Here is a 24773-nt window from a genome sequence, read left to right on the forward strand (position 1 = left end):
GGCAGCTGGATATGCATTTTTTCAGCCTTGTCTCAACCAGATTTTAATGAATTCCAGGCATGCGTGACCCCGACCACACAGACTTTGCCCTTGGACAGATGCAAACAGGTCTTGTGCGTTTCAGAGAAAAATTTCTCTCCAAGTACGGCTCCCTGAAGAGATTAGGGGCTGGGAGAAATAGAAGAAATTTCAGTCTTTTAGTGAAATAGACAAATATATCTGTCTGATAGATTGCTGTGGTCCCGGATACAAAATAATGAAATTCATGAGATATTTTTCTTCTCATTCCCAATAACTTTGACTGTACCGCTTTGCTCTTTTGGGCACAGCACTGAAGTGACCTTTTAAACTTCAAAGAGCATAATTTACAACTTTAATTCCTATCCAGATGGGATATTTCACTGGTGGTGGAGCTCTATTACACAGAAAATTACTGATGACATCGGATTGCTACAACTTTGAAAGTTTACGAGAAGACACTTTAAAAGTAGAAGCAATCTCATTCAGCTGCTTCATGCTGTCATCCAGCAGCTCCCAAAGCTACTAGCTCAGGAATTATCTGACTCTTTTATTTCTATCCACCACCATCTAAACTGCTCTCAGGCTCCCATATGAAAACATCCCACTTCTCTTATGTAACATCATTTGCTGGTGGAGTACTGACAGTTTCCATCCACATGCATGGGTGTTTCGCTCCATTAAAATCTGTAGGAGAGGCAACCCCCCAGCTGACCGTCGGTCCAGGAGTATATAAAAGTAAAATCAATTATTGTATCAATTATGATTACTCTTTGTAGTCTCTCATTGCAAGTTGGTGAGTCATGTTTATCAAATTCATCACATTATATGGTATTTCTTTTGCATTCATTTAGCTGTAGCTGCTCGAGGATTGTGACTCATCAGCAGGTAGGAGTTAATGTTTTGTTGTAACACAGAAGGTGTGGTTATAGTTTGGAGAGCTTGTCCACGTCTCCTAAAGATCTCACCATTATATTCATTGTATATGGATGAGTTTATATATATATATATATATATATATATATATATATATAAACACCCAGCACGCCCCTGCGGGCGGTTTATCCTTCAAGCTCGGGTCCTCTACCAGAGGCCTGGGAGCTTGAGGGTCCTGCGCAGTATCTTAGCTGTTCCCAGGACTGCGCTCTTCTGGACAGAGATCTCCGATGTTGTTCCCGGGATCTGCTGGAGCCACTCGCCTAGCTTGGGAGTCACCGCACCTAGTGCTCCGATTACCACGGGGACCACCGTTACCTTCACCCTCCACATCCTCTCGAGCTCTTCTCTGAGCCCTTGGTATTTCTCCAGCTTCTCGTGTTCCTTCTTCCTGATATTGCTGTCATTCGGAACCGCTACATCGATCACTACGGCCGTCTTCTTCTGTTTGTCTACCACCACTATGTCCGGTTGGTTAGCCACCACCATTTTGTCCGTCTGTATCTGGAAGTCCCACAGGATCTTAGCTCGGTCATTCTCCACCACCCTTGGGGGCATCTCCCATTTTGACCTCGGGACTTCCAGGTTATACTCGGCACAGATGTTCCTGTACACTATGCCGGCCACTTGGTTATGGCGTTCCATGTATGCCTTGCCTGCTAGCATCTTGCACCCTGCTGTTATGTGCTGGATTGTCTCTGGGGCATCTTTACACAGCCTGCACCTGGGGTCTTGCCTGGTGTGATAGACCCCAGCCTCTATGGATCTTGTGCTCAGAGCTTGTTCTTGTGCTGCCATGATTAGTGCCTCTGTGCTGTCTTTCAGTCCAGCTTTGTCCAGCCACTGGTAGGATTTCTGGATATCAGCCACCTCCTCTATCTGCCGGTGGTACATACCGTGCAGGGGCCTGTCCTTCCATGTATATATATATATATATATATATATATATTTTTTTTTTTAATATATATATATATATATATATATATATAAATATATTAAAAAAAATATATATATATATATATATTTTTTTATATATATATATATATATATATATATATATAGAGAGAGAGAGAGAGAGAGAGAGAGAGAGAGAATGATATATATGTAAAATAAAACACCCAGCACGCCCCTGCGGGCGGTTTAACCTTCAAGCTCGGGTCCTCTACCAGAGGCCTGAGAGCTTGAGGGTCCTGCGCAGTATCTTAGCTGTTCCCAGGACTGCGCTCTTCTGGACAGAGATCTCCGATGTTATTCCCGGGATCTGCTGGAGCCACTCGCCTAGCTTGGGAGTCACCGCACCTAGTGCTCCGATTACCACAGGGACCACCGTTACCTTCACCCTCCACATCCTCTCGAGCTCTTCTCTGAGCCCTTGGTATTTCTCCAGCTTCTCGTTCACACAAGTACACACACACACACACACACACACACACACACACACACACACACACACACACACACACACACACACACACACACACACATATATATGTATATATATATATATATATATATATATATATATATATATATATATATATATATATATATATTGTTTACACATTAACATGGGAAGTTTTCTTTCCTTCACTTGGTCAATTATATTTCAATAAAGGCTCAGTGGGGTGAGTAAATGCAAGGCCTGAGTCATACCTTGAAACTAAAGGTCACTGGTCTCTAATTACCCCCAAGGTCTCCTAATGAGTTCTGAGGAAAGAGTGAGCAGCCCCTGTTGATTCAGACATCGAGGGTCGTCCATTCCACACCCACAACATCCATTAACCACGACCTACCTGAAAAGAGCACTTTAAAAAAAAAAATCAGGAAGTATAAACAGAGCATTAGGCATGCTATTATTACAGGGTTTAGCTTTAGCTTTCCTAGTGAGTCTGGACATTCTTCATCTTCCAGGTCACTATAGCACATGGATCCATATATTTGATTTGATACTATTTCACGTGCAACACTCTCAGGGTTTTGTGTTTTGAACTGGAGACCTTTTGCATGTTATTTGAATTTGTTCAGCACTACACTATGAATATGTCCTTCATATTTATTATACACTGAGTGATAACTGAATGCTAAATAAATGACCTTGATGCCTGATTCCAATAATCAGATGCTGTATGTAGCCATTCACTGAGCATCTAAACCTCACGCGTACACCAAGGGGACCTGTTATGCTTCTCCCTGTTACATGGCCAAAGTTCGAAATAATTAGGTCAGTGTATGTATAAGTAATTTCTTGTGTAAATGAAAACCTCAGGGATTAGACTAAATAATAATTTTAACTGTATTTTTTTCCGTTGTAAAATACATCAGTCAAAGAAGCTAAGGCTCACTGATGCATATGGAGAGCGAAGGCTGGCATGTGTGGTCCAATCAAATGGGCAACTACTGTAGGTGGATTTAGTGCAGTGGTGTCGAACTCCAGGCCTCGAGGGCCGGTGTCCTGCAGGTTTTTGATATCACCCTGGGTCAACACACCTTAATCAAATGATTAGTTCATTACCAGGCCTCTGGAGAACTGCAAGACATGTTGAGGAGGTAATTTAGCCATTTAAATCAGCTGTGTTGGATCAAGGACACGTCTAAAACCTGCAGGACACTGGCCCTCGAAGCCTGGAGTTTGACACCTGTGATTTAGTGGATTGTAGTGGATGGGTTCAAGCTACAAACCTATCACGTAGTTTATCGGCCAGTTCTGATGAATCACATTTTCTTTTACAACATGTAAATGACCGGGTTCTTGTGTGTGGCTTAGCTGGAGAACACCTGGCACTGGGATGCAGTATGGGAAGAATGCAAGGCAGGGAAGGCAGTGTGATATTTTGGTCAGTGTTCTTTTGGGAAATGTAAGAAATGTTTACAAGCTACAGCCAGTCAGAAGAAAGCTGGTGTAAAGCTACATAAGAGGGAAGTAAAATGACTGATTTTAAGGCTCAGTAAAAGTTGTTCATAGGGATTATTAATTTGCAAATCATACAAAGCTACTCTATTAGAGTCCAAGAACAATGGCAAGGAACTTAACATCAGCACAATAAGTCCGGAAATGTAGCTAGAATGTGGTCACCTTAGCTGAACATAAAGTTTGTAAGGCTTAGTCTTATAAAATTTTTAAAAAAAAACAACACTTCCAACTGGACTGGAATCATGATGATAGACTTGATAAACTGGCAGCTTGTGCCACCGGCATCTGCCCATCTTTCTAATAATGACTTTGCATGTTGTCCTCAGTGGTTGATATTGATGAATGAAAGAATCAATGAGGTTCGAGAATTTAGTCTCCAAACATTAGCAGATCAGCAGATTTGTGAGGAAGTGCTGCTAACCTAGCTAACTCATATGACAGTCTTATAGGACAGTTTGTGTATCAGTGAAGGATTTTTGACAGCTGAGGTCTTAAACCTACTCCTTCTTTTCCTAGCTAAAATCTTACACTGCCTCACTGTGCTGGAATCAAATTTGCACTCCACTTCTCTTTGCCAAACAATCATCTATCCATCTCATCTCTCTGTCTTTATCTCCTCTGTTTTCCTACTCCCACCCAGCCTGTCTACTATTCTTACTCCACATTCCCTCCCTGTCCTCACCTTTTAGCTAGATTTCTATCAGTCACCCCTTTCTAGCGCCATCCCCCCACAGCCCTACATTCCATCTACCTGACCACTTTTCTCTTTCACCTCACAGTAAGCAGCTTGTATCCTCAGCCCGTAACTAAGTCTGTGGAATCTTATTTGTGTCTGCCTTCACTCTTATGAAATTCTCCTTCAGTGCAAATCTTGGAGGCAGGCAGCAAGAAATCCACAGCAGACAAATAAAACCTTCACACAGGTGACTGTTGATGTAACTGTTGCTCAACCGAGAGTATGCTCTGGCATTTTCAGCTACTCTCAACATACTTGTGGGACAGACATGTTGATATTGAAGGGCAGGGTGTCCTGGAAGTTATCTGATGGGTATCTCTTTAAGAAATCTGTAGACAAAATAAAATGCACAGCAGTTTAGATGTGATGAAAATCAGTGCTGGAGGGTGCAGGACACATAGTGTAAATAGTTCAAGCCACTTCCCCTCATTCCCTTTGCTAAACATAATATTTGTAGCAGTTGTTAATAATACATCTACTGTTCCTGCTTCTGCTGATTTCTGCTGTTTTATTTAGAACTGTTCATTACATCAAAACAAAGGCCGAAACATGATTTCCCTCAAAGAAAGTAGCAAAGCTACTCATCATATAACAATGTGTAGTGCTGTAGGACTGTTGCACAAGTATCCTGTGTTTCCATATTTAGTGACAGTTTAGATAAGAAGACACTGAAATTGAAATGCAGACTGGGAATTGTTATCAGAGGGGAACAAGGAGCCACCTCACAAATTTGCTCTCATCTAGCTTGAAACCTGAGCTCTCCAAGTGAGCTCAAATGCACCTTTGATGTGCTGCAGAAAATATTCATGGAGGAAGAACCTAAGAAAATGACATGTAGGGTGTGCAGTGTGAGTGCCAAGCTCTAAATATTAAATCAGTCATATTAGTGTGCACTGCATCCTTTGCAGGTGCACAAAGTTTTTGGGATATTAAACATGTTAAGGCTCACAATAGCAATTGAATCATGATGAAAATTCTGGCAATATACTGTTAATATGACTTCAATGGCTAAAATTCAGTCACCTTGTTTTGTGTGAAATAGATGCGTGTTTGTTTAGGTAAATATGAGGCGTTTCTTTCAAAGTTCTCTGTGACATTCTCTGTTTTAGTGGTCTAAGTTTTCTCTGATCGTCCGACTCACATGGCAAATATATCCATAAATACATGCTGGTGCACCTGCACTGGCCATCAGTGTTTAAGATGTTGTTGTATTATCTTGTATAGCTGGAACCATATGATTTCTATGGTACATACAGCAGTAAAAAACTCTCAAACCCGGGTCTAGAATATGGAGTGAAATCTTCAGGATGAATTTCCCTACACGCTAAAAAAAAACAACAATCACATGATAAATAGCATTCTTCTTTATCCTCCTTTTTGACATAAACTTTTTTATATTCAGTATGATTCAAAACTGACTGAGTCCGTGAGGAAAGGCAGTCTGCAGCTTTTTTCCTATATATTTCTATGTAACTGGATACTGTAACTGTATCTGGAAATTTTTACAACCCTGCTGGCCGAGAAGGCCTGCAGTGCAGCAATATCTGAAAATGTTTTTGTCAGTGCTAGCTAGTAAACTGTGTTTATGTGGATGTGGATCTGTATGATCTGGCTCGTGTGGCTGAGCTATTTGATATTTACCTGAAAAAAAAAACTGGTAGTGAAGTAAAATGCTCTTTTCTCTTTTATCTGATTGGCTCTTTGTCTCTCCGTGACAGACACAAGGAGCCAAGATAAAAGCAAAGCAACATTGTTCTTTGGAAACCAGACTTCAAAACATCAAGTGGCCAAATGATCTGAAATCCTGGATTCATTTGCTTTAGAAGAATAGTAATGGTATAATAATCATTTGTGTGTTTGGACAAAAGATTCTGGTATGAATGTGTTAACATCCTAATATGCAGATTCCTGTTTGCTGGAGATATTCTATTTCTGTAGGATGACCTGTACACTGCTAAAATGTCCATTCAGATTAGAACTTGATATGATTTGTGCTCAATTCTGAATCATTCATGTTTAGTGTCCCCTGTGTGGCCAGCCTGCAGCCAGACTGTTGTCAGGAGTCATGGGAGGAGGGATATGGAATTGCCTTGTGATTTGGCCGCTGTGCAGTTGACCAGATGGGCTCCTTCCTTTGTCAGTCACTTTCCATAAAGCAGGCAATCAGTCAGGTTCTTCCGAGACGGACGACACTCAAATGGCTTTACCGGGGATTAGTATTTAGTATTTATTTATTTATTGTCATTGTCAAGAACAATGAAATTGCGTTTGGGGCTTCCATACAACCCAAAAAAAAGAAGAAAATAATAAATACCCCTTAAAACCCAAGTGTACATATTTAACCCAGTGTGACTCCAATGCAATAAGACAATCCTTAGCAATAATGTTCGTAGAAATTCAGACAAAGACCTGAGAAACATGACAAAATACAACAATGCAACCCATTCAATATTATTGTACTGTGAGATATGATATCAGATATGATAGTTATCTATTTAAGAAAGAGGGGGGGGGGGGGGGGCAGGAGGGGGAAGAGAATAAAGATATGATGCACCAATGCAGACCAGTTCATTGCTATTAAGAAGTTGGATATGGTTATTGTCCGTGAGAGGGGGGCAGAGAGTTCAGGAGCCTCACAGCCTGTGGATACAGGCTGTTGGCCAGTCTGGATGTTCTGGCCTGTATAGACCTGTACCTTCTCCCTGAGGGCAGCAGATGGAAAAGGTGGCGCGCAGGGTGATGTTGGTCCCGCAGGATACTGTGCACCCTCCTCAGACAGCGAGTGGGGAAGATATTACTGATCTCTGGCAGACTTGTTCCAATAATTCTGCCAGCTTCTTTCACCACCCGCTGGAGTGCTTGCTGATCGGCCTTGGTGCAGCTGGGGAACCACACTAGAAATCCATACGTCAGAACGCTGCTGATGGCACAGTTGTAGAAGTTCAACATCAGAGATCTGGGAATGTGTGCGCTCCGCAGTCTCCTCAGGTAGTAGAGGCGCTGTTGGGCCTTCCGTACAACTGAGTCTGTGCTGCTCTAACTCTGCAACCTTCGGGGAACATTAAGGTCCCAAGACTCTGATCTCGGTCAAAGCACCGTGCTCTCTCTCAAACATCATTATTGCAGTTAAGAGGTATGACTTTGAGACAAACAGATTGAACCCCTGATGTTCATTTGCCTTCAATTTTTTATTTTCTGTTATTCAATTGAGGGCTAATTCACTAACTGATTAACTTGGATTAATCAGATTTATAAACCTCATTTAAGCAGCAATATTCCTGCTAATAGTCAGACAAAGAAAAGATTGTTTTATTTTAAACCCTCTGCCCAAAACGCTTGCTGTCTGCTCTTCTTTCTGTCTTATCTCGCCTCTCTTAATTGCTCATTAGGAGGGAAAATGTGGTTTTAATCGTCTGTCGGTCCAGACAGTCTGAAGTTCATTAGAGCTAATGTCCAAACTTCACAGAGGCACAAAGTGGCTGATGGTTCCTGTCTAGACACAAACAGCAACACTTGGCCAATTATTAATACACCTCATAAGGGCCTTTCGTGAGTGTTACTTGTTAGCTTAGGCATGAACATGTTTGTGTTTGAGCTTAACATGATAAACATAATAAATCTGTGGGTTATAATTGGTCTGGCTCTGTGTTTTTGCATATTTATGCTGTTTTAAAGTAACTTTTGCCCTCAAAAGACAGACATAATGTTAAACAAAGCACCGCAGGAAAAATTGTAACCAGTTGGAGAACTTACTTAGGCCCATTTTATTTTAACAATTCAAGAATTTATACCGTAGTCACGAAAAAGCTAATTTGTAAAGGCTGTAATGCTCGTCTGTGAAGGAAAACAATTTGACTAATCAAGACATTTTTTTGAGACTTAATGAGTTACTGTAAAAATAAGCCAGATTACAGTGGCATTGCTATTGATTATTAAGTAAAGGTAAATTCTTTGCTTACAACAAAAAGTGTCATATTAAGTCTTTTAAAATAAACCCTTTCTGCCTTAGCCTTTCTAGGCTAAAACGCTTTAGCCATGCTAAGTTTAAAAAGGCGGTCTCTAAGGCTTTTGGTAAATGAACTATCCCAGCAATTACTGAATGCTGTGAAATTCTGGGTCCCCATAGAATGGATCAAAAAAACGTTGGTCATAGCATCACTGGGCGGCTGATATTTTTGTACTTTGTCCAATGAAAATAGCAGATACACAATCCACTTATAAATTGGAATATGCTTGGTGACTTAACACTTCCTCTATGAGATCAGCAAACTGTTTTGAGTGAAATATAACTCAACAACCTGTTGGTGAATTATAATCAAAATGTAATAAATCTGATGCATTTTTGTTCAAATCTTTATCAGAAATATTGTGGAAGAACTAAGTCAAGTATTAAACTGAAGTTAAACCTTTGTTGGTTTGGTCATTTGCGTTTGTAGACATGTAAAGACAAATACGCTGCTAATCAGTTTGGTCATTGCACTGTCCTCTGCTCAGAATGACTGTCTTTCTGTAATGTGTTTTATGAACAAACACAATGACAAATCTAATGACATCATGGTTATTATTATTATTATTATCCAAAGAAATACTAGGAAGCTAGACTGAGTAGACTGTGGTAACAGTTAGACCTTCATACCTGCTAAATGTCAGCATGTTAGTACTGTAATTGCGAGGCTTTCATAATTTAGCTCAGAGCACTGCATGGCAGGAGCAATGCATTAACAGAGCCAGGGCAGCTGTGGTGCTTCAGGTGCACTGTCACAGACTGTATATATAAAACATTTTAAACATTTTAAAGCCTAAATCTGTGTTTGCTGGTGCTTTACATTTTTCATGAAGCAAAGATTTGGCTTGAAGGAAAACAGGGGACAGGCTACTATGAACACTATGTGAAATATACGACTCACAATAAGTGATTATAAATGAGGGGTCATTTCCCCATACACTTCTGTTTACTTCTTTTTTTCAACTAAAAGAACTTCAGGATTGCAGTTGTTCATCTGATATTTATAGTTTCTGTTCATTATTAGATGTGAGCTTTGGAAGCGCTCACTGCTCACTACATAACCACTCCAGTTACATGCATATAAGTATCTTGCAGGGTTATAGCAAGAGGTAACATTTTCAGTTATGTCAGTAAAGACATAAAGATCAGAAAGATTTTAAAAACATGGATGAAAGGTTTCCGTGGAAACCTTTTTTGTTTACATGGAAGAATAGTATTTTTCATGTAATACATTACAGTATTTTAGCCAAGCCTGTTTGAACAAGGATATGCTAACATGCAACACTGAACACTAAGTACAGTTGAGGCTGATGAGATATCATTAAATTTGTATGTGTTTGCTCACAACTGATTCTGTTATTTTCTCTGAGAGGGGAGTTTGCAATGGCACTCTACCTATTTGGTCTTTAGATCCATGCCTTGTAGCACTTCTGCATTTTTTTTTGTAATATTCATGCATATTAATAGCCAGAGAGAGGCCTGGCTGAAGGTGGTGACAGCATATCTGTGAGGCAGAAAATGTAGAGAATGATTACTCCCTCACAGTTACGCAGCGAGATCAGGATGAAAAGTGTGAAAATGAGAGAAATGTACAATGAGTTGTTATTGTTCTAATGGACAGCTGTTTTATTAATAGAGTGTAAATATCACCACTGGATATTGAAAATTCCACATTTTTTAAATGTTCTTTCATTGCGTTTAAGAAGAAATTGTTTACTCTGCTTGCGGCTACATCAGATCTAACTGAAATATATGTGGATGTGAGTGTGTTGATATGTAGGTGGCAACATGCAGAAACCATTACACTAGTGACTGAGATTAAAAAGTGTGTTTTTTCTTTTCTTCATGCTTCCTTTTTGGCCTCTACTCCTCCACTTTCCCTTCCAGTTGTTGTGTTGTATCTGCAGGCTGTGGGAACCAAAGAATGGAGGGAGGTAAGTTAAGCAACCTTTCTATTGCCAATGACAATATCCAATATTTTTGTCTACATATCTGCCAGATTTTTTTATTTTTATTTTTTTTATAGGGAATGAAATAAATGAGTTGTCTTCAGTGTTAATGATTTTCAATCAGAACTTAAAATGGGGGTTATTAAGCTGAAGTCCAGAGGCAACTCACAAAAACCCCTGAGAACATTTTGTAGAAAATTGGAAGTGTGAGCCTCTTCACTTGCCCAGAAAGTGAAACCACATCTTGAACACCCGGGGGGGGGGGGGGAAAGCCCCACATATCAGACCCAAACTGGTGAATTTATGTTGGAGGTGATGGAATAAATAAATTAAAAGACTCATAATTTTATGATGTTGAATGAAATGGATTCTTGTCATGACTCAGGGCAGTGAGAGAAAGAAGGTCAGTTCTTTTTCCACCTCATCAAAAATGCACCATCTGCTCCCCTTGACATCTTGCTGTCTCATCCACTGTCACTGTTTTAAAGGCAAGGTCACGTGACATTCCATTGCTCATTAACATTTTGAATACATTTTGATCTGTTAGGTCCCTCACACAGTTCATGTCTCACATCTTGGCGCTACATTCCCTCATCTAGTTTGCCTACACGTTGCCTCTAGTCACTTTGTGTACTTTAGTCACACTATTTGGCTACCGTTGATCCCCTCATTTTAACGCACCTCACACCTTTGCTTTCCATGTGGTGGGGCTTAATCAAAAAGCACTGCATGAATTGCAGCACAATCAGCAGAGTAAATATCTCTCTGCCAGCCTTACATATTGACACCTCGAGGAGATAATTGCACATGGATGGAAACCTGGAAATCCTTTGTGTGCTTTTGACATCATTATGCATTATGTAAATAATCTATATGTCATTTGTAAGTGCAATTCATGCAGAAATTATTCATTAACGTTCAGTTACACTTACATGCAAACGTCCTGTGAGCATGATGGGTTTTTTTGTATTGTGTGACTGTTTTGTTTATTATGTGTGCACAGTATAGAAACCTTGTCCATCAAAATAAGGTGCAATAAATTTGTATAATATTTCAAATGCACGCAGTAACCATGTGATGGGAAGGACTCAGCAAATGAAGAATCATCTTGACACTGTATCATCTTACTTATAGGCCATATTTGTTATGCAAAACAAAGCAATCAGAATCAGAATCAGAAAGGGTTTTATTGCCAAATGTTGAGCAGGTTTACAACATTAGAAAATTGCTGCGGTACTTAGTGCAAAACATTCTGTAAATAAACATAAAAATAAAAATTAAAAGTGCTAAGTAGATAGGTATATACATGAGTGCAGGTGGTGATCAGTGCCAAACATGGAATGATGCAGTGAACACAGCGTAGGGTCATGTGTTAGTGGTGGGAACAGTCATATGGTTATTGTTCATGTGTCCAACAGCAGAGGGGAAGAAACTGTTCTTATGGCGAGAGGTTCTGGTGCGAATGGACCGGAGCCTCCTGCCTGAGGGGAGCAGGTCAAACAGACTGTGTCCAGGGTGAGAAGGGTCAGCTGAGATCCGAGCTGCACGCCCCAGTGTCCTGGGGGTGTACAGGTCCTGCAGAGATGGGAGTCTGCAGCCAATCACCTTCTCAGCAGAGCGCACAACACGCTGCAGTCTCTGTTTGTCCCTGATAGTGGCTCCAGCGTACCACACGGTGATGGAGGAGGTGAGGATGGACTCGATGATTGCAGTGTAGAATTGCATCATCGTCCGTGTTGGCAGGTTGAATTTCTTCAGCTGCCTCAGGAAGAAACATCCTCTGCTGGGCTTTCTTTATGACAGAGATGATGGTGGGCTCCCACTTCAGGTCCTGGGTGATGGTGGTACCCAGGAAGCGGAATGAGTCCACAAAGATGATGAGGGTGTCAGTCAGGATGATGGGGGGCAGTGGGGCTGTGCGCTTCCTGAAGTCCACAGTAATCTCCACTGTCTTCTGGGCATTCAGCACCAGGTTGTTGTGGCTGCACCAGGACACCAGACGTTCAACCTCCCTCCTGTAGGCAGACTCATCCCCGTCCGAGATGAGTCCAATAACGGTGGTGTCATCTGCAAACTTGATTAGCTTGACAGACTGGTGGGTGGAGGTGCAGCAGTTGGTGTACAGGGAGAAGAGCAGAGGAGAAAGAACACAGCCCTGAGGTGCTGATGGTCCGGGAGTCCGAGACCGAGTCTGAGACATTCTTTCCCAGCCTCACATGTTGCTTCCTGTCCGTCAGGAAGTCAGTGATCCACCGGCAGATGGGATCAGGCACATTTATCTGGGAAAGCTTGCCTTGGAGATGGTCTGGAAGGATGGTGTTGAAGGCAGAGCTGAAGTCCACAAACAGGATCCTGGCATAGGTTCCTGGGGAGTCCAGATGCTGCAGGATGAAGTGTAGAGCCATGTTTATAGCATCGACGGAGGACGGAGGGCCAGAACCAAAACAAGCAAAAACAACGAAGTAACAAACCCTCACAGGTCACAGTCCCAAAGTCAAACCGTGCATCCCGCAGCGGTGCAAAAAAAAGAAAAAACCCCACAAAACAGTCTCAGGCGGACCATCACTACAACAAAAGAGTTCAAGTGGCCTACCTCTTGTCCCGTGATAGGAAAATATAAATATAAACATACACTAAAATACATGAGCCCTGGGTCCCTAGACCCAGGCCATGACAGTTTACTCATTTGTTTTATGATGACAAGCGGTTCAGTTTTCCTCTGTGAACAGCTATGATCCTCCACTTAAAGGTCAACAAATCAGCAGTAGTACCCCATAGATGACTGCAGACTACTCCGTCTCAGCTCTTTCTGTGTGATTACATGCCCTTAAGCCAGAAATGAAGGTAGAGCTACACTGGCAATGGAATTTTGTGGTGATACAAACTGTATTTCATCAAATCAGTGTTATAATTGCATTCACTGAGCAGACTAAACTCTAGGAAGCTATAGTAGGTTATTAAGCTGGTACTTTTATTTATCATCCTCCCCACAACAAAGGAATCTTATTGTCTTGTTAACGGACAGAAAGCATGTGGATTTTTTTTCTGTCTCTAATGAAAGTCTTTATAGAATTAAACCAAGGAAAATCACCAGAAAACAATCCTAAGAGTTAAACAAGTCCCAGATTGTGTTTCTGCAACTGTAATCATCTATATGTTCTCTTCCCATAAACCTTGTACAAGTTAATCTGTGTTTCATGTGTCCAAAGAACTTTTATTAGAACTGTGCAGATTCTTTTAGACGTTTCCTGCCGAGGTTTAATTTTGTCTTCTTGTTCTTGAGTGTAACCAGTGGTTTGCACCTTCTTGTAAACCTATATGTCCACTGATGATGTTGCCACCTGATGGTAGACTTTGACAGTGATACACCTGCCTCCTCAAAAGTTTTATGGATATGTCATGGACATTCATGGGTATGTCTAGATTTTGTGAATTAATTTTTTCTCACCATGGAAATAATTCTGGCATCATGCACTTCAATATTCTGTGTTTTTTACTATCATAGATTGATTTTGTTTTCTCAGCCTATCCCAAAAGGTTGATTCTGTTCATCTGGATGTTGCGTTTTCAGTGGGAGAAATGTTTCGTTACTGATCCAAGTGATTTCTTCAGTCTCAGCTGACTGCAGGCTTCCCCAACCTTATAAACAGTACATTTGCAGTAAATGTGGTTACCCCACCTGGACATTTGTCAAAGCTGGGAAGGCACCTAAAGACAGCTCCAGCCGATCCAGGAGAGAAGGACAGCTGCTGCCTAAATGAAAACCTGTAGTGATCCTTTATGTGTCAGGAATATCGGAACGGTTGAATCGCATTCTCTCTAAACACCGCATATCTGTGGCTTTTAAACCATAAAACATGCTGCTCCAAAAATTGGTCCACCCCAAGGATCACACCACAAACAGAGTAACATAGTGTACGCTGTTAAGTGCCAGGAGGATTGCCAGGATTTATACATCGGGGAAACCAAACAACCTCTGGCGAAGCGGATGACACAACACAGAAGAGCTACCTCGTCAGGCCAGGACTCTGCAGTCTATTTACACCTACAGGGCAGTGGACACTCTTTCAATGATGAGGATGTACACATCCTGGACAGGGAGGAACGCTGGTTTGAGCGCGGAGTCAAGGAGGCCATTTACGTGAAAAGGGAAAGACCATCTCTGAATCGAGGAGGTGGCAGCACGGTGGTTAGCATTGTTGCCGCACAGCAAGAAGGTCCTGAGTTCAATTCCACCATCAGGCCGGGGTCTTTCAGTGTGGAGTTTGCATGTTCTCCCCGTGTTTGCGTGGGTTCTCTCCGGGTACTCCGGCTTCCTCCCACCGTCCAAAGACATGCAACTTGTGGGGATAGGTTAATTGGATAATCCAAATTGCCACTAGGTGTGAATGTGAGTGTGAATGGTTGTCTGTCCCTATGTGTTAGCCCTGCGACAGACTGGCGACCTGTCCAGGGTGTACCCTGCCTCTCGCCCTATGACAGCTGGGATAGGCTCCAGCGCCCCCCGCGACCCTGAAAAGGATAAGCGGAAGCGAATGGATGGATGGATGAATCGAGGAGGGGGCCTAAGGGTACATCTTTCGCCATCTTGCAATCCTGTGATTGCAGCCCTTCCCCAGCTCTCTGTGAATGGTACTCATGGACATTGATCAGTGGGCTTTGATCAGTGGTCAAGATAATTTGCATAATTATGATGAGGGTGACCTCCCAGGCCATTGTTCCTTCAGTGGTGCTAGTTTCAGCTATTGCGCAAATGTACTGTTTATAAGGTTGGGGAAGCCTGGAGTCAGCTGAGACTGAAGAAATCACTCGGATGAGTGAGGAAACATTTCTCCGACTGAAAACGCAACGTCCAGATGAACAGAATCAACCTTTTGGGATTTACTTACCTGGATGATTGAGCATGCATCAGGGCACTTTTCTCAGCCTAATGATGGCCTCCTTCACTTCTACCAATGTCTTTGAGCCTCATATTATGAATTCCAGTGTACAGATACCAAATACAAACATTTTTATCTTCCATCTACGCTCATCTTTTTCAGATCTTTCTTCAGGCCTTTTTATCTTCTTTTTTTTTTTTTTGTAATACAACAAAAATTTAAGAAGTGAACTTCTAAAAGTGACTACAGTTAACAGGGGTTAACTAATTAATGGTTAATTAATGGTGAACATTTGCATTTTAATCCCATCTTGACTGTTTGATTTAAAATCCACGGTGGTGGCGTGCAGAGGCAAAAACAAAAAAAACAAAAAAAACAAAAAACTGCCACTGTCCAAAAACTTATGGACTGTGCTGGGCCAGGAGAGGTCTTCACTGTTTATTGTATATTAGCTAAACTTGGCAGCCACTGTGAAAATGAGTGCTAAACCCTAATTCATTTTCCACGTTTCATCGTTTGAAATATAATTGTTTCAGTGGTGATCAGTTGAAAAGTGTTTGCAGATGAGTCGGCATCTTGAAAATGAAAACATGGGTTCCCATGAAGTAATCATCTAGTTTGTCTGCAGTCTGCCCCCATTAAAATTACTAAACTCCATGAATTTTACCCACTTTTCAAGTTTCACTTTTTTTATTTGGCATTTCTGATTGAAATTAAACCAAACAAACAAAAACAAACATGGACACACTCTGTAGCCTGCTGTCAGCAATGCTACTGTACACTTTGACTAAATTCACTTGGTTGTTTGCATTATAGGACACAGACACAGCAAGATTGCTATCCTACTACGGATTTCGGGGCGTTACTTCTGTTGATTCACTTGAAACATTTCTGTGTTCGTCTTTAATGAGAGTTTCTCTCACTTGCTTGAAGTGGGTGGGAGTTCATTCCCTGCAGCAATCAGGATTTTGCAACCTTTGAATCAAGATATGATGACAATTATGGGGTTGTTTTCTTAAGATGTCAAGCCTCTGCTCATTAAATTTGTTCAAAACACACCCACACAGTCCTGGTGAAGCAGATTAGCTTGATAGCTAGTTGAACTCCTACCTTTAAATCTGATTTCGGGTTATTTAATCATGACTATTCAATGCTACAGAAAAAGAACACTTTAAGTTGAAAGAACTTTTGGATTTGAAAGGCTTTAAGATCACATTTAAGATGGCAATTATCGCCTCTTCCTATAAGCTGTTTGAATTGTTGCTTGTATACATGTTAATTTGGGTTATGAGTGCTAAATCCAAGATCAGTTTACTCTCGGGCAAATATGCATCCATGTTGTGCTAAGGAAGATACTATTGAATTACACCAATTACAATATATGTGGTAGTGCTGAATTCTAATTCTAATACCTGTCAAATATGCTTTCAGACATGTCTACTTACCAGGCTGAGAACTGCAGATTTCCAAGGAAACAAATCTCTTTAACCCTTTACAGCCGATCGGAGCGGGCACGCTCTGTTTTGCGTAACTATTTTTAAATCCCGGTAGCTCTGCAACCACTTAAGCTAGCACAATAATTTTTTTTGCATATGAAACTGGAGGAGTTGTACTTACATCTTATGCCATCAGCTTGTCCTAGGTCACAGTTTCCTTCCACATATAGCTTTGCAAAAACTGCATAAAAATCACTTGCAGCAACAAAAACATGATATTCCAGAAACACGCTTCGCCGATCCATCAGCTGTTTGTAACACTTCCTACGTCCATCAGCGCGAACTATCACATGACCGCATGACCTGCCCGAAACCGGAAGTGACGTCATTTTGCGGAAATGTAGTTTTTTACGATCGGGCCCTTATGAGCTTGTGTTTTACTTGTTATGTGTTTTAAAAAGTTATGTTTGAGTTTATGACTTTCTGTGTCGTTTCTGGGATGCTTAGGACTCATATTTCACTGCTGGAAATAGTTTATTTTGATGCATATGCTGTTATTTTGCAAATTTGCACTATAATATTTATTTTCGTTTTTCCTGCAGTATATAAAAATTGGTGTATTTCAAAAATAAAACTATGAAGACACTCAAAATAAATTTCCTGTGGTGGGAAACTAGTTTGTGTAACTTTTTTGTATTTACAGTTTTGAGGGATAAGCCTCTTAAATTTCTCTAACTAGAAATATATGTTAAAAAAACAAAAACGATTTTCAATTTTTTTGGAGTTTATTGCACTTTTTTGCAATTTATGTAATTACTATGCACCTAATGCAGACATATTATTAAAGTTTGGGCTATAATGGTTGTATTGATGTATAGCAACTTGAAATGCTCCCAAAAATGGCTCCACAGCATGTAAAAATATAATATAAGCTCTGGCGAACTTGGTTCTATGGTAGGTCTTAAAGGGTTAAACCCTCTGCAACAAATGGTTCAAAGATCCCTTATGCAGCTTTTGTATTACAGTCTCTATGAACTCCATTTAGCTTACCCAATAAACGTAAAAAACGCTCCCATAACAACATACACGGAAAACAAATTGAAGAGCAGATCTTTCTTCTGTGCACCAATGTTGTTGTTATTTAACAGTTTTTTAGCCTTGAGTCAGTTTTTCTGTGACCCAGTGTATTTCTGACAGTGAATAAATGTTCCCTGGCAGTACTTTAGTGAAAAACAATAGATGAAAGGAGTGGAATGTTGATAAAAAGCATGTATGTGTAATAGGATTACATCTGTAACCAACTCATTTTACAGTCTTAGCTCCTATGCCGACGCTGCCTTTAAAACTCCTTACTTACCCAAGAATAAGAAAAAAAAATCACTGACAAAGCCATTCCTAACCTTTGCCCACAATGCTCTAACATCTATTAACCAATCATGTCAGAGTCAGATTATAAACCAAAGGCCTCCATCCCTGGAAATAGTAACACCGCAAGAAAATATCACGGGCTTTTCCCTGCGGGTCGATACGGCGGGTCAGTTCTGAGGTCTAATATAGTAACCTGCGAGCCCTTGGTAATGGATAGGCTGGGGACACGGTTGATAGCGCGGATTATGTGCGCTGGGCACTAAGGACATGAGTCGAGGTATTGTGGCTGTGGTGAGGCAGTGCTAAGATCAATAGCTCATTACACGGTGCTGTCAGGCCATGCCACAGCCCCGCGGCCGACAGTCCACCGGGGGATTACTGGCGTGATTGTCAGTATGATGGAGAGACAGTCTGGCCCAGGAGAGAGGCTGGGACTGAGTCTCTGTGGGCTCGCAATGTGGAGAGCCTCCTCCAGAGTAACATTCTGATTTCTCTAGGGAAACGAGGTTCAGCAAAACACAATGCAGCTCAGTGTCATACTGAGTTTTGCAAAGGTGAATTTGTGTCTATGGATTCCAGTTCTGTGTATAAATTTATTAATGACTTGTTGCTAAACCTCATGAATTTTACTTGGTTGTATCTCTGGTGTATTTTTTCTTAAAACAAGTTTTATAGCATATATAAAAAAAAAAATCGATGCTACTGTTACCGCCAATTATCACTTCTTTTTTTCTGTAGTTTGGCAGGACAGAGGTTATCGATAACACTCGGAATCCTGATTTCGTCAGGAAGTTTGTCCTGGATTTCTTCTTTGAAGAGAAACAGAATCTAAGGTTTGATGTGTAAGTAGCCTGACTTTGCTTGCTCTTAATAAATCTAAAGTAATTTAAACATGAGCACACTGTGGAAAAACTGAAATGTGGAGGCAGAGATAATTAACCTAGTAATGCCTTTGATTACACTTCAATAATTTATTTTCTCTGTAGATCCTCAGTTTATTGACTTTACTAAGTAACAGACCAAAGTCAAACACTCGACTGTTCACAGAATAGTGAAGTGGTTAGCACTGTCACCTCACAGCAAGAACGTTATTGGTTTGAATCTGCTGGCCAGTCTTTCTGTGGTGAGGTCACATGGTCTCCCTGTACGTGTGGGTTTCAGTTTAACTGGTGGTTCAAAATTAGCTGTAGGTGTGAATGATTGTCAGGCCTCTGATGAACTGGCGGCCCAGCGACAGCTGGAATAGGCTACTTCCTCTTCCCCCAGCACTTTTCAGTATCATATACATGTACAAATACCCATACTTAAGGGGTAACCACATGGAAAGAGACTAGCATTAACATAGAAACCAGAGACTATGAGATGCTAGCAGAAACAAAGTGGGTGCACATGTGGTCCCACTGTAAAGTTTTTTTTTTTTACTTTTAGGCAGGCAACTGAGTGGCAGCAAAGGATACTCAATGTTTGATCTGCCAGGGGGATGTAAATATGTTAAACTACTCTAATGCGTTTAAGCAGTGTATATTACTGCATTTCCATAGTTTATTAATTTATACTGCTTATTATTTACTTAAAAACAAATTGTTTGCTGATAAATACAATCACGTTGATGTGATGCATTTCAGAGGAAAGATCCTAAAATATCATTAATGTTGTTATTCATTAATTTTGAAAAAATAAAAAAATGTGAGAATTCTTAAGAAATATTATTATTATTATTATTATTATTATTATTATTATTATTATTATTATTATTATTTATTTTGGTTTATTAAATATAATTTAGGTTATTGGAGATTATAAAATCATAGACTGTGTATAAAAGATGGATGTAGATGACATCAACTGGTTAGTGAAGTCCTGCTGTGAAGCTGAGGATATTTTAGTGTTGCCAGTGTTTAAGACCACATTTCACACTTTCACACTATGCAAACAAAAGCCTATTTTACCAAAGCGTCGCCCCCTGCTGGTAGCGATAAATAATGTTCGTTTAGGGTACATTCAGACCTGGAAGCATTATTCACATGCTTAAAAATGTCTTCCTGCTAGATAACCCAGAAGATAAAACTCTGCAATTGGTCCTATAATCAGACTTTTCTGCTGAGTTGCAAAGTCATGGCATCACAGTAATGTGGCTCATCACTACTGTGAAGAAAACAAGTAACAGAAAAATCATGCTTCTCTCCTCTGACCAGAGTTACTCTACTACACTTTTCAAAACTGTAATAAGCAGGGCAGTTGTGGAAGGTTTTGGACTAATTTGAAACAAATATTCAAGACCTATGTGTGGCTTTTTATCCAACTTTTGGACTATACTCTAACATTAAGTAAGCAGACTCTTTTTTTGTTATCACACCTGTTGGTTCCCATGTGAAAAGAAAAATCAGTTTAAGAGCTTATTACTCTGACTGTTCAAACCTGTGTGTTTCAACTCCAGGGTTAACATAATTTCTCTAAGTTAGAACTGCTGCTTTCTGAATAAACACCCTCATTGTTCCCAGACTAATAACAAGGAAGCCCATTTATGCACTTGTCCAAAATCTCCTCCAATATAAACTCACAAGTTCTTCCTCTTGTGCCATCTATTTGTTTCTCACAGGTACAATGTGGACTCCAGAAGCTGTAACATATCCAAACACGTAAGTACAGTATGTCAACCTCAAACGACAGTTTTGACTCAGAGCTGAAGGCTCCTGGCAGCATTCAAATGTATCATGTTATTCAGCATTACTCACGCTGTAAATGCTAATTTACAGTCAATGAGTGCAGCAGCTGACAATGAATCAGCATGAAGAAAATTCCTGTTTAATAAGTGGAATTCCATCTCATGACAATGTCTTTTATTCTTCTTCTTCCCCACTAAAATAAATCACACTGGAGAACAGAAGGTGAGTGGTTTCAGCTGAAGAGTGTTGGTCTCATGAGTCCTTGTATTATTATGTCCTTTATTCATTTTATTTTTTTTATGTTCCAGTATATTTCAGCATCCCCAGAAGAATCTTGTGATTTTTCTGTGTGTGTGTGTGTGTGTGTGTGTGTGTGTGTGTGTGTGTGTGTGTGTGTGTGATTCACTCCCTTTAATTTCATCATATTTTTTCTCCCATTCTTTCATCTCATTTCATCAAGGACAAACAGCAGCAGCTCCCACCTGGAAAGCCCCCCTCCCCGTAGTGTTGTTCCTCATTTTGTCTGTCTGCATTTTATCATTAACTCAGGTAAAAGCAACTTTCACAACTCCACTTCAAAGTGAAAGCAGCTGTCGTTGTTGTTCCAGGCACTATACTACAGCAGATTGTGCATGTCAGGGCATTTACAGGAGCTACACGCATACCCGCTTTGCAGGACTTGCACCTACACCTGCTCGCGCCCACACACCGCAAACATCAACGCTCTGCCCTCGTTGCTGTGCAGGAGTTTCATTATGTTGTGTCATCGCCTCTTTTTTTAATGTTGCCATATGGTTTTCTCTGTAGTGGTTGGGAAGGTTGTAAACTTCCAAATCTGTTGTTGTCAATAAAAATGCTGAACGAAGGGGAAACCTTTATTTCTACTAATAGGACATTTGCCCCACACACAGTGTCGGCCCTTTTAAGAATAATCAATCGGTCAACAAGCAGCTGAATAATGCAGTCCTCCAGGACTTCCTGGGCTTGACCTAGTTGGAATAATGAATGCTTATGTAAATCATGGACTCAAACTCGGAAGTTAATGTTTAATTTAAAATGGCACTTCAGTAAGATGAGATTAAACTTTAATGGAACTTTAATAACTTTAATATCTTTGATAATATCCCTATTGATTTTATAGTCTTTCTCAACTGTTATAGAGCCCATTATCTTTAGTGTTAACCCTTTAACGTTAAAACACTGAAGAGCCAGAGGTGTCTAGTCAGATGTTTCATAGAGTTTAATGGGCTGGTTCCCTCGTTGCCAACTTTTATAACTCTAGTGGATAAAGTTGAGGAGCTGCAAAATGAAACGAGCATGTGCTGTCACAACCCAGGCCTACAGGACAGGGCAAGACTCGCAGTGATCCACATCATGAGTCCAAGCAAACGCCAAAATAAGTGATACCAGAGCAAAGGTGAAGCTAAAAGGGAGGCATGGGGTGGCGCTGATCCCCCAACATTGTGTTGTCACATATTGCAATGAGTACTGCCCTCCATTTAACAAAAATTATTCCAAAGGTGACAACAGCTTGTCCATCAGGGCCCCTCAGCTTTGGATTACAAATAGACGAGTCTCAGGAAATCTGTGACTTCATTGAAATCACTTGGACAAACCCATTTTTATAAATTTGCTTTTATCTAATGTCTATCTCGTTTGTCACTCTCATTTTAGACCTTAAATGCTATTGTGTGTATATGTTTTAACTGTTTTGTGTATGTTTGAATTTAATATCAATATATCCTATATCCCAATGTCTCTTTAACTTGGCTCCATTTTATTTCTAGAATAGAATAGAATAGAATAGAATACTTTTTATTTGTCAATTTCTTCAAATGTACTTGCCATACAAAGGAATTGAAATTACGTTTCACACTGTCCCATGCGTAGACATTGACAACAATAAGGTGCAGATGCACAACAAAAACAGCCCTAACAGTAAGGTAATAAATAGTAATATAATAATATAAATAGTGCTAAAAGAAATACTAAAAAAAAATATATAGCAGCAGGTGTGTGCAATTGCAATGCAAGTCAGGAATGTTTTCAGTTCTTGGTTCAGAGAGTGTTTCCTTGTTGGAGAGTGTGCGTGGGTGGGGGGGTGGGGGGGTGGGGGTAGAGTCCAATCTGTCTTCCTATACTTCTGCCAATCTGGTGATTCTGCTGGCTGGGAGCCGGGAGGGAAGAGAGTTCAGCAGTCTCACAGCCTGGTGGATGAAGCTGTTGGTGAGCCTGGTAGTGCGGGAGCGGAGACTTCTGTATCTCTTTCCAGAGGGCAGGAGGCTGAACAGACAGTGCGCGGGGTGGGTTGCATCGTTGACAATTGTGATGGCTTTGCGGGTGAGGCGAGTGGTGTAAATGTCTTGCAGGGAGGGGAGTGGTGCACCAACTATCCTCTCAGCTGTTCTCACAATGCGTTGTAGAGCTTTTCTGTTATAGTCAGTGCAGCTACCGCCCCACACAGTGATGCAGCTGGAGAGGATACTTTCAATAGTGCCTCTGTAGAATGTAGTCAGGATGGGTGGTGGAGCACTTGCCCGCTTGAGTTTGCGCAGGAAGTAGAGGCGCTGTTGTGCTTTCTTGGCCAGTGATTCTGTGTTGGTGGTCCAAGAGAGGTCCTCACTGATGTGCACCCCCAGGAACTTGGTGCTGCTCACCCTCTCCACCGCAGCGCCGTCGATGGTCAATGGGGGGTGACAGGTGTGGCCTCTCTGGAAGTTGACAATAATCTCCTTGGTCTTACTGACATTTAGCAGGAGGTTGTTGTCTCTGCACCACGTGGTCAGGAGCTCAACCTCTTTCCTGTAGTGGGTCTCATCGCCCTTGGTGATGAGCCCCACCAGCGTTGTGTCGTCCGCAAACTTCACAAGGTGGTTGGAGCTGTAGGTTGGTGTGCAGTCATGTGTCAACAGGGTGAAGAGCAGAGGACTGAGCACACAGCCTTGTGGAGCCCCCGTGCTCAGGGTGATGCTGTTTGAGACCTTGTTGCCCACACGCACCGCTTGAGGCCTCTGGCTGAGGAAATCCAGCAGCCAGTTGCAGAGGGAGGTGCTGAGGCCCAGTCTGTCCAGTTTACAGATGAGTTGTTGTGGTATTATGGTGTTGAATGCTGAGCTAAAGTCTATGAACAGCATTCTCACATATGAGTCTTTCTTGTCCAGATGAGTTAGGGCTGGGTGGAGGGCAGAGCAGATTGCATCCTCTGTGGATCGTTTCGCTCTGTATGCGAACTGGTGTGGGTCCAGGGTGGGAGGTAGGGTGGATTTGATGTGTGACATGACTAGTCGTTCAAAGCACTTCATAATAATGGGTGTCAGTGCCACGGGGCGGTAGTCATTGAAACAGGCTGGGGATGGTTTCTTTGGCACAGGTATGATGGTGGCAGTCTTGAAGCATGATGGGACAGTGGCTTGCCTCAGGGAGGTGTTAAAGATGTCTGTGAAGACATTCTTCAGCTCCTCTGCGCAGTCTTTCAGCACACTACCAGGGATGTTATCTGGTTTTTGTTTCTGGTTTCTGGTTATCTGGTTTTTGTTTCTGTCCTGGTTTTTGTATTTTACTCATACTTGCATGTCAAAACACCCCGTACTCTGTTTTTAAAGGCGTTTAAATGTCATATTGTGAGGAGGGAACCTGTGACCACCAGGACTGTTAGGAGGTGGTCAGAGGAGGCAATAGCGGAACTACAGGGCTGTTTCGAGGTGACCGACTGGGAAACACTCTGTGAGCCTCACGCCGAGGACATCAATGGGCTTACTGAGTGTATCACAGGCTACATAACTTTCTGCACCAACTCCATTGTTCCAGCTCAGACTGTTCATTGTTACCCAAATAACAAGCCGTGGGTGACTAAGGACTTCAAAGCCC

At 41.2% G+C, this 24773-nt stretch overlaps 1 protein-coding gene and 1 long non-coding RNA gene across 2 annotated transcripts in view; one reads left to right on the forward strand and one right to left on the reverse strand.

Annotated features, from left to right (window-relative positions):
* LOC113013066 (copine-9-like) overlaps nt 1-24773 on the forward strand; it is a 115633-nt gene that overhangs the window by 20742 nt on the left and 70118 nt on the right. Inside the window, exons 3-5 of the mRNA XM_026153657.2 lie at nt 10495-10541; nt 18979-19082; nt 20840-20879. Coding sequence (XP_026009442.1) covers nt 10495-10541; nt 18979-19082; nt 20840-20879 — 191 coding nt within the window. The remainder of the gene's footprint in view (nt 1-10494; nt 10542-18978; nt 19083-20839; nt 20880-24773) is intronic.
* Nucleotides 16910-24773, reverse strand: part of LOC145422921 (uncharacterized) — a 131988-nt gene continuing 124124 nt past the window's right edge. Inside the window, exon 2 of the long non-coding RNA XR_013904092.1 lies at nt 16910-17848. This is a non-coding gene — a long non-coding RNA (uncharacterized LOC145422921). The remainder of the gene's footprint in view (nt 17849-24773) is intronic.

This window comes from Astatotilapia calliptera, chromosome 20 (assembly GCF_964374335.1).
Source record: "Astatotilapia calliptera chromosome 20, fAstCal68.1, whole genome shotgun sequence".
Taxonomy (NCBI): domain Eukaryota; kingdom Metazoa; phylum Chordata; class Actinopteri; order Cichliformes; family Cichlidae; genus Astatotilapia; species Astatotilapia calliptera.